Below are 11,066 nucleotides of genomic sequence, written 5' to 3'. Positions count from 1 at the left end.
TATTTGATGAATACTTATTTTTTTCTCAAACAACTCTGCTTGTTTGCTAATTTTTCAAGCACGACTTATTGAATATATTTGTACTGATTTGTCGAAAGTTATTCAATCATGGAAAAGGGTATCGTTTGATACTTTATTAACATGTGAGAACGCAAAACAGAATTGTGTGGCGATAAAAACAACAAAAAACGTGCATAATGGAGAGGGTGGTATTTTACAAAACGACCATAGCAACAAACAAATCATGATGACATTGACAAATTATATACATATGTCACATATTATCAGATATGATATTTACTTATTTTTTACTTCCTCTATCGTGTAGTTGGATGTAAATAAATGTATGAAATTTTCTGATGTAACTTATTGAGAGTTAATTATTAAATTCCTTGTTATCCAATTTAAAAATATTTATTATATATTTCACGTGACAGTAACCTGAATTAGGGTAAATAGTATAGTTGTAATTTAATGTTATATTGTACATTATACTTCATTATTGTGTTTACAAAGTGTAGCTATTGTGTTAAATAATGATAATACAGAAAAAAATATTATTATTTTCATTAGTTAAAATAATATTTCTTGTTATATAAATATATGTTATATACGATTTTCGTTTGATAAAAGAATATTTTGACATTATATAACATGTTGCCTAGCAATATAAAATGTCTGCTGTTGTATAAGCCCTACTAAGAGACGCCCTGAGCCTAATGTCACTGACAGGTAAACAAGGACACGCCTCGTGTCTCCATAGTGATGTGTAGGTTGTCATACACATCTATAATTACAAACATGCTATTAATTATAGCTTTACCTATCTCCGTCATTACGTACACACATTAACTGGTATACAATTAATGACTTCTTTGTTGGTCAATATGATCTAATATCGATACAGACTAAAGCTGACATTTCATTAAAATTCTCAATATCTAAGTAAAACGATGCATTTAATCGCAAAGAAAATGTGATTTTGTATAACTTTTTTTCTCTCATCTCCTTGAAACCAGAAAATGTTTTGATACAAAATAAAGGTTTATCATTTTTAAAAAGGGCGTAGGTGCTTTATTTGAAAAAGAGATTTATCTATTATAAGACAAATACGCTTCCAGTTTCTGATGATTACATAAACCCAGGTAAAATAGATTATTTTGGTAAATATCAAAATGTCAAGCATTGTAAAGTTATCTATAAAGAATAATTATAAAAAAAATACTTGTTTATACTAATACCTATACATATATATAAAAGGTTGCTGGACAAAACAAAATACCTATAAACCGGAGGTCGCTCTGTCGTATGCAGATGTGTCGGAATTTCCAATACCCTAATAAATGTATCAGATTTCTTAAGGGAATCCCAGAAAAAGCGGAGCTTTTGATAAATTGCAATTTGAGAAAGGCTGCTTAGCTGTAGATAGCTCTTATCTAACATAGAACATATTTACATAAGCCGTCACACCGCTGTTACCAGCTCCCTACACTTATTTACATCAGACTTCACACCTCCGTAACCAGGGAATAAGCTCCCTACACTTATTTACATCAGACTTCACACCTCCGTAACCAGTGAATAAGCTCCCTACACTTATTTACATCAGACTTCACACCTCCGTAACCAGGGAATAAGCTCCCTACACTTATTTACATCAGACTTCACACCTCCGTTACCAGGGAATAAGCTCCTTACACTTATTTACATTAGACTTCACACCTCCGTTACCAGGGAATAAACTCCCTACACTTATTTACATCAGACTTCACACCTCCGTTACCAGGGAATAAGCTCCCTAAATTTATTGATATCAGACTTCACACCTCCGTTACCAGGGAATAAGCTCCCTTCACTTATTTACATCAGACTTCACAACTCTGTTACCAGGGAATAAGCTACTTTGACTTATTTACATCAGACCGTTACCAGGGGATGAGCTCCCCAGTAAAGTTGAGGAATGAGCCACTGTCATCCTCGTTAAGTCCGGATATGACCTGTAGCATCATCTCTACACTCTGATGAGGCAGTAGTGGCGCAGTAGGTACCCCCATATCAGTACGGACCGACCCTGGGGACAGGCTGACGGCCAGGATCCCGTCCTCACGGAGATCCACACCCAGGTTCTTAGACACCATGTTAAGGGCAGCCTGTAAAACGAAAGGAGGAATACAATTAATAACACCAATATCCGAGCAAGTAGCAGGAACCAGAAGACATAATATTATAACCTAACCACGTTTATCATCAAGGACCAAGTCGATGTAGTTAACTTAAGTATAAACAAGTTATTATCAAGAATCAGGTCGATATAATAGTATGTTAACATCATCATGTTAATTCGTCCTTTGAGCCGTCAGTAGTGTAGCACCACACACACTCTTCACACTATTATAAACATACTACAACTTCCATTTGGAAATCGTCTTTCACAGTCTGATATCAAAGTTTAAAACTGAAGAATTCACACTAATTCAATAAAAAATCAATAAATAAAAAACCTATTCATATAAAATATTCAGTAAATATAAACAGGATACCCGGAAGAGTCAAATCATTTTAGTAATTGCATACTTCAAAAGGACATCAGTTCTAATCTAAGTTATTAAAAGTCATTGTAGTTGTTCAATTTCACTGGTGTAAAATCCCTTGAAGGTGCCATTCACGTGATATAAATATAAAATATAAAACCATGATTTTTGAACAATTTTTTGCGGTTTTAAATTTTGCAAGTTATGGTTAATTCACGAATTTAGCGAAATTAAAATCCACACGAATATTATCAACTACACAGAATTAGTTGTTTGAGATTAAAATAATACCATATTGATATGATACCAAAAGTTAGATAGCCGGTGAATGATGTGTTCAGATTTTATGTTGGGTGGTTATCGTATTTACCTTAGACGTTTTGTATGGATATCTGCCAAGTAAATAATCTTCGTTAGTTTCTATGGAAGCGAGGCGACTGGATATATTAACGACCGCTGACTTTCTCCATGACAGCCCGATACAATCTGCTGTCTTCGCCGCTGATTTTAATAATGGTAGAAATGCCTGAAGGTATAAACATATTCATTATAAACTTTCTCATTTCCTTTATTATAGATTTATCAATACACAGCTGTGACTTCTTAATGAGGGAGAAAACAATTAAAGACAATGTCATTTTAACAACTGATATATGTACTTTTCTTTGGTTTTAATATGCACACGCAAATCTTGACTGATGCAGTCTTTCAGCGGTTCAACCCAAACTAGTCTTTTAAAATGAATAATTTGATGTCTTAGTTTTTTGACGAAAGTTTGCTTTATTTCCACCATTATGTGTTCAATATATATCCTTGTCATCCTATCATGACGTAGAATTATGTTTCTGACGTCATCATGATTGTGATGTCATAATCACGACAGGTGGCTGGTGAATACTAACTATGCGATGATAGCAATGTGCTAAATACTTGTAAAGGACCACAATTCATGAACTCTGTCAAAACAGTAAAACGCTTTATGTTTTCACGTAATTTTGCGAGAGAGTAATAAGCTATGATAATTTAGACTTATATGGCTTACAGCATCAAACTAGAAACTAGTAGTGAACTGTAATTGTTGTTCTTGAGTCATAAAGCGCCTATGAATGTTATCTTTAACGAATCAAGGCAAACTCAGCAATGACTTACCTGTGTGACAAGCAGTGGTGCCACGACATTGGTCTTGAAAGTGTGCATCATTATATCCTCAGTGACGTCATAGAGATCTCCCCCGGGACCAACCCCCGCGTTATTAAGTAGCAGGTTTAGGCCCTGGCCCTCTAAGATATGACCTACTTTCTCCGTGACTGATCGAATGTTTTCTCTATCCGTCACATCTAAAATGTACAGCAGATCAAAAAGTGAATTGAATGTTTGACAATTTACACGTTAGTCTAAGCAGACAAATATAAATTATAAACATGGTGTTTATAGTTAAACTGTTAAACAGTTTGGGCAGCAAGGCAGTGAAGTGTAAGCTTCAGTACCTGTCCTCGTTGAAGATTGTGTAATCCATGATGAGGTAGAAGAAACGTTGTTGTACATATTTATTTAGTTTCTCTTGGAACAGTTTTGGCAAGTTATTAATTTTATGGTTTGAAGAATATTCATTGTACATAAACACCAAACTAAAAATATGTTGGGTGGAAATGACATTTAGAATTATATATGGCTTAATACACATATTTGTCCTTATATATTTTTTCTACCTGAGGAATGTTTATTCCTTGGGACGAGTGTAGTGGGTAGAATCACGCAATGATAGAGTGGCTTATGTACAGTACCAAGCTTGGCAATACAAATGTACACTAAAAATAATCAAATAATATCCTAGATCTAATGTTGATGGCTACTTAAACATGTAAGCGAGTGGTATAAAGTTAACTTCAGTTTACAACGAGGGGAAATGATAATAAGCAATGCTTACCCGTATAATGGAGGATATTGAACCAGTTCAATAATTTGTCACAGGCGATGAATGTTTGATATATTTTGTATTGCGACAAATGTAAGATTTTGTTTATCACATTACACGCATTTGTGAACAAAAGAAAAATATTTTCAGCATGAAATTACGAAGAAGGCCAGATCAGATCTAACACTTCTGTAAAATATGGACTCCATATGTTACTTACCGAGCTTTAAGATGTGTACGGAAGGATATTTACTTGCTATTTTCTTAAGTGCCTAAAACAAAGATACAAAACGCAATTATACATTTTTTTTTTCTATTTTTAGAATCGCCGAGTAAAATTTGTAGTTGTGACACCATATCCGGGTCTTTATTGCAATTGTAAAGTCATCGCTGGAAAGTATTTTAATGCCAATCGTCCAGTTAGATCCAATTATGCAATTGACATTTTGAAACAGAAAATAAAGAATGAAGTAACGGCGGTATGATAATACATTATATCAAGGGATGTATGATACATATATAATTAATAAACGATAGGACTACCTATAGATATCATATAAACCACTAATTATAATAACAAGTTACCTTAAAAACAATTATCGAAAAACGACATCGCTATTATCATGAAAATAAAATAAAGGCATAAAAAGGATAAATTAATAAAATAACTACAATAACTAAAAAATGCACGCAATGACATACCAATTAAATAGCAATACAAAGGAAGAAAAGGCACTTCACCGATCACTCGATGACATATCAATTAGATGCAATTACCAAGACAATAACACATCTTGATTACATGTAGTTAATATAAGTGACAACTCGATAACAGTTTCTAACAAATCTCATACAAGTCAATGATAAATTTGTCAAGGCTTCGACACAAAGACATAAAATTATTTACAATGTAAACTCATTGTTTACACCACAGTAACACCCAGTGATATATAAAGCTTCATCGACAACTTGAATTCAAGTACATGCAAACTTAAGTATCAACACAAAGTGAGGAAAACTACAGACAATACGGCGACACATATACCACAACAAAGATATCGTATGTAATTTCTGTACTGTGCGTTATGGTCCAAAGTTGACTTTTATATTTCCTGGACATTTTAACAAAAATCACTAATACAAATCGAGCATAACTCATTTTCCACAATTTACATAAATATACAAACCTCATAAACATCTTTCTAATTTTACAACGTAAAAAAGTTGCATCATCAAAGAATATCAAGGTGAAAAAGTCATGTTAACAACAAATGATAGGAAAGATAACATTAAAAAATATTACGGTCCGAAAACAAAGAGAGGAACAATTAAACTGAAAATCGCAGGATTTTACTGCAAAAAAACCAGAACATTAAGATAGACGTAGCTCGATCATGAAAGGGAAGAAAAGACTATTGAATTAAATAAAAAGCAATATCTTATACTTCTCATGTTAAATTGTAAATCAAAGACAAAGAACACTGAGGTTATAATGTTTTGGGTTCGCAACAAAAACAAAATGTGAAGGGCTACCGATAACACTTTTGTTTGCCTTTGTCCCTATGTGGGATCACCTCCGATCCACTTCCCTTACCCATATGTTAGATACTATGATGCATTAGTTGAAATTTTCCATTGCAAATTTTCATCAATATTTTCGGCTTTATATTATAAGGATATCCTATACAAAAACTTTTTAATTTTTTTTTCAAAAATTTAATTTCTTCTTTCAATCTGTGTCTGTTAAGTTTGAATAATCACGAGAAAAACGCATTAAGTTTCAAAAACTCAAAATTATATGTTTTTTCTTCTTTCTAACTATGTCTTTAACGTTAATATAATTTTTGAAAATTAATTAAATTTCAAAAAACAAAATTCCATTCCACTTACTCACCACGGCATTGTCGGGTTTTCGGCAGGTTGCTATGATACAAGACGGCGAGACTGGTAGACTGGCCAATTGTCTCACAAACTCGAGACCAAGCCCTCTGTTAGAACCAGTCACTAACACCGTGTTTGGTGGCGAATTCATCATGGCTGGGTGTTGATTCTAATCCTCTCTTTCCTTATATACAAAATAATTTCCTTGTGTAAACATTATCAGATAAACCCGTCACCAGAGGTCACTGGAGAACCCGACTCGGCACGTGTAATCCCGGATTTTAAATGGCGTTGTTCTGGGAAGTGTTCGGTGTCCACGTTCCTTCCCGGATCAGGCCTCTCAGCTCGTGGACAGCCAGACTGTTGTAAGAGAGAAAACGTGTAGCTGGCCCAGGAACATGCTCCCCAGGCCATGTTTCTCCCTAATACTGCTTGTATAAGTGCTTTGATGGGGGTCGTCGTTAGACATGTATTTTTTTGTACATTATCGGCACAGAGACATATCTCCGGTAGAGGAACGTTATGTTAAAGTCGCTTACGATAGGCACATATACAAAATGGAAGTCAATAATATATCAATACAGTTTAGTGTTTCATAAGGTAGATTTTTGCTTTAACATGTTGCCCAAATAAGGTCATTTGAAGGAGATGCTCAAAAGAAGATAGCAATGTAAGGGAGGACATAAAAGAAGATACCAACTTAATTAAGATCCTATTAAAAAGATAGCATAGAAATTGAAAAGGGAGCCTTAAAGAAGAAAGCAATTTAACAGAGAGCCAAATTACAGTTTTGATTAACTGAAAATGCATGTGGTATGTGGTTGGCACTGTACTAACTTTAAAAAGTTATAAGACACTTTATGTTCCATCGAATATTTGTAACAAGTAACAGAAGCTCTGATGAGCTAATATTTCGACAAAAACTATTCATAACAATGTGTCATAGAAATTGTACAGAGAATGCAAAAACGATGTAACTTCGATAAAATTATACATTTTTGTCTACTAACTTACTAAGATAAATGCGTTTTTATGAAGGGAGTTTCATTGATTATATATTTTTGTTTATATTTCACCATAGTTTCATCAGTTAGAGGTTTGGTTACCGTCTATTTGTAATGACAATATTATGTGGTTTGTTTTTGTTATAAACAGACCACGTGCTTAACCATCATATCTAACCATGCAATCAATTAATATACTAAAATAGAAGAACAGCGTGATAAGTCAAAAAGCTGATGTTAAACCACACCATTAGAAAGGTCACAAACCAGGAAAAACAATTCACGTGTTTTGATCGTAACACCTCGAGGTGATTCATTTGAATTAATGTCTTTATATAAATACATACATTAGTTATTGTTATTTTTTACAAATACATCATCGAGTTTTTATTGGATTTTACATCGATATACCCCTTGACACTATAAGTCATTTATGTTTACAGATTATTCTGTATCTGTCATTCTTATCCTTAACTATAATGAGAATTTCCGGTACGGCTTACAGCTAAGTTATATGACAAAGCCAATTTTTAAACGTTCAACTTATTTTCCCATTTCTGAATAGTAGTATGACCGGTATCCCTAAATCACAAAGGTTGTGTACTTGTTCTGATAGCCATGATGTTGAAGATGAAGTCCATTTTATTTTATTTTGTCCAAGATTTTTAGATTTATTGGTAAAATATTTATAACCATACTTTTATCGTCGATCATCTGTTTTCAAGATGATTGAATTGTTTTGTAGTACCAATGTAAAAGCTCTAAGAAATTTTGGTAAATATTTAATTCAGGCAAAGGCTAGAAGAAAGGCACTATTAAACAGTTAAGCAGTTTATTTATATAATACATGTATTTATCTTCGCAAATTGCACACAAGATCTCTCATTACCAGTACTTATTGTCTTTTCTATGTTATTAATTCATGAAGTTTGAAAACTGCAATTGTAAACTAACTATGTAAATAACTGTATGACACACATATATTTTGTTTCTTGTTTTCTCATGGCAAACTTATTAATATTCACACATGCTTTTTGTAATGTATATCATATTTTGTGTTGTATTACATTGGCTGTGTTCTCAGCCATCTTGCACAAATTTAATATGTTGTCATATGTATGTTTATTGTAATCCCATATGCTGTTTGCATTCGGAATAAAATGAATTGAATTGGATGACGTTATCCCGAACCTAACGTGTGCCCATGTCCCATGTTATTTCATATTCCAAGGCGTGTTTCAAGTATGATTTTTGTGAAGTCAACTACAAAATCACCATTCATGTGAAGGGTAATGACAACCATAAGGAAGTTTAACGGTCGACATCATGATGTCTTCAAAATTATTGTATTATAAGGTCATACTTGATCCATGGTTTAAAATATGTCTCTTTCTTACGTTGTTGCCAACTGACGTTAGTTTTTTTGTCGACATCCGGATTTGATTCAGATTTGTATGTCAAATCCGGGTCGGGTAACAGGTACTACGAGCGTCGGATGGTAACAAATAACTCTTGTCAACATTAATTAACGCAATGTTAACAACTGAAAGAAATAAATTATAACAGTTTAAATAAGATATTTGTATCTAGAAAAAACAGGTCGAAGTTTAAAATATATTTGTAGATAAGCTGAAAATACGTTTCCAAAATAACAGTTTATCTTTTTATAAAAGATAAAATCCGTCATGCACCTAAACAACTTTTCTGTCGAGCAGTTTGTCTAAAATTTTACATCAGAATACCCTTAAGAAAAGATGTTAGTTTAATTAATATTGAGTTAGAAATATAAACATATATCATGACGTTAGTATTTTAGTCTCACAACATGTACCTTACATTATAGTCTACTGCAGGTTTCCCTTATGTTTGTACGTACTCCCGCTAGAAAGGGAGTAGGACGACTGGCTTATAATGTGACCAGGTGGGGTGTGTTGCTTGGTGTCTTTCGGAGCCTACTTCAGTAAGATAGCACTACAAAAAGGACACACTAGTATAGGAAGGCAGCCCTTTAATTACTCTAGCTGTTGATAGGGTGTTGACAACCGGTAGGACATGTACGAATGCAAAGTAAACGCTTAAAGGTGATGTAATAACAAGTGTGTTCTTATGAAAAATAACACGCTTTTACATTAGTAACAAATGTCGGAAATGTATAATAAACCTGCCGGTCGTCATGCATATAATGATATGTATAATAAGATATTCTAAAGAAAGTTAAATAAATAATTCATATTAATGGAGAGTAATCCATACTGCAATGGGATATCCGTTGCACTAAATAAAAAGGCTATGGTCAAAATATACCAAATTGCAAGACTTTGATGAGAAACGCTAAAATGTGAAATTTTTTTAAATAACCCATGTTGTTCTGATATCAGTCCAAGCAAAGGCGACAAAATTACAAACACCTGAAACGTGTATTCACTATTTCTAAACATTTTCTATATGTTGGAAAGTTTAAGTAATGATATTTGTTACACGACCATCGAATGTTCCCTGTGTTATGTTTCGATGATTAGGACACAGGCAATATTTCTTCACGTGAAATTCACTAAGGTGAAAGGTCTGTGCGAACAAAACCTTTGATACAGGAAAATTTTGACATGAAACCTCATCGGCGGACACACACGAGTCACCACTCTATTGTTTGTTTCCGATGAGTAATGATTGACCATGTGACTTGGTACTTTTTCCAACATTAAGCATGACTTCAACAGTTTGTGGAAACACTGATGTCGCTCCCAGCTACAATTTATGATACATTCATCATTTCTTGTAAATCACTGGGATTGGAACGTGAATACGAGCACGTGCGCTGTTAATATCCTGGTGTGTTATTGTAATTATTACTTTTGACGTACCACAATTTTTCAAATTATATTAAAAAATAATAAATGATGTTGAACCTTTATTAGTCAAGGGAAGGCAGACGCAAATAATGTTAAAAACGATTTCAACAAATCAAACATGATGTAAACTGATTTCACGAAACCGGTTAATAAACATACAATAATAACGGATTCGAATTAAATTAACAAAACAATAATGAACTAGGACAAAAAACAGATTTGTACGGAGTATGTGTCTGGGGAACAAATGCACATTATGATTCGGTGAAAACAGCTGTAACACAAAAAGTAAAACGGATCCAACTCATCGTCTAACGTAATCAATCCTGAAGACGCATTAGAAATCTCCAAAAATAAAGCTGCATGAACAGTTCATTATCAAATTGTGGTGCTTGAGCTCACGGAAAGTCTGGTGGTGGCAAATGATAACTATTTTAAAAACCATTCATATAAGTCTTGTTTCATTTGCCAGTATTTTATGTGTAAGAATGATGAAAGGTCAAATAAGATGGAGTTTCGCTTACTTTTGTAAGGGGATGTTTGTATTTCTATACCAAGCTCTGATTTGACCACAACTTGAGTATTTCATTGTAATGTGGAGTCGTATGCTTAAAATAACATACTAGCCTTGGAAGGTCAAGGATGAGCAACAATTAAAGCCTGGAATGGGATATAAGAAAAGCTATAATCTGGAAGTTCACTATCTCTTGGGTAATCAACACTAAAGTAAATAGGAGAAGAAGCCTTCAGAAATTAAGAAAGATAATAAAAAATATCAAAAGAAACCAGAACAATGGACAGAACAAGATGATAAGATCAAGGCTAAACTGAAAAGGTATAGGTAAGGCAATTTATGTTAGCCTATCACAAAGTTTAATGAATTCAA

The 11,066-nt window shown here is 33.4% G+C and overlaps 1 protein-coding gene across 1 annotated transcript; it reads right to left on the bottom strand.

The window, feature by feature from the left end:
• Positions 1–49: 49 nt before the first annotated feature.
• LOC138332090 (C-signal-like) lies at positions 50–6,702 on the bottom strand. The gene is made up of 5 exons (XM_069280040.1): positions 6,341–6,702; positions 4,667–4,718; positions 3,681–3,868; positions 2,902–3,057; positions 50–2,150 (listed from the first exon to the last, which is right to left on the bottom strand). Exons 1-5 carry the CDS (start codon positions 6,479–6,481, stop codon positions 1,926–1,928), a joined length of 762 nt encoding a protein of 253 aa, XP_069136141.1. The 5' UTR covers positions 6,482–6,702; the 3' UTR covers positions 50–1,925.
• Between the last annotated feature and the right edge of the window lie 4,364 nt (positions 6,703–11,066).

This window comes from Argopecten irradians, chromosome 9 (genome assembly GCF_041381155.1).
Source record: "Argopecten irradians isolate NY chromosome 9, Ai_NY, whole genome shotgun sequence".
NCBI classification, from domain to species: domain Eukaryota; kingdom Metazoa; phylum Mollusca; class Bivalvia; order Pectinida; family Pectinidae; genus Argopecten; species Argopecten irradians.
Note: the sequence above shows the minus strand (reverse complement) of the source record. Positions and strands in the feature narration are given on the sequence as shown.

Excerpts from the sequence above, each read along its gene's own strand:
- LOC138332090 (XM_069280040.1), bottom strand. The coding sequence starts at position 6,481 with ATGATGAATTCGCCACCAAACACGGTGTTAGTGACTGGTTCTAACAGA. Across the intron at positions 4,719-6,340 it reads GAAAACCCGACAATGCCGTG|GCACTTAAGAAAATAGCAAG; the intron begins GTGAGTAAGTGG and ends TCTTTGTTTTAG. Across the intron at positions 3,058-3,680 it reads CACCACTGCTTGTCACACAG|GCATTTCTACCATTATTAAA; the intron begins GTAAGTCATTGC and ends TTATACCTTCAG.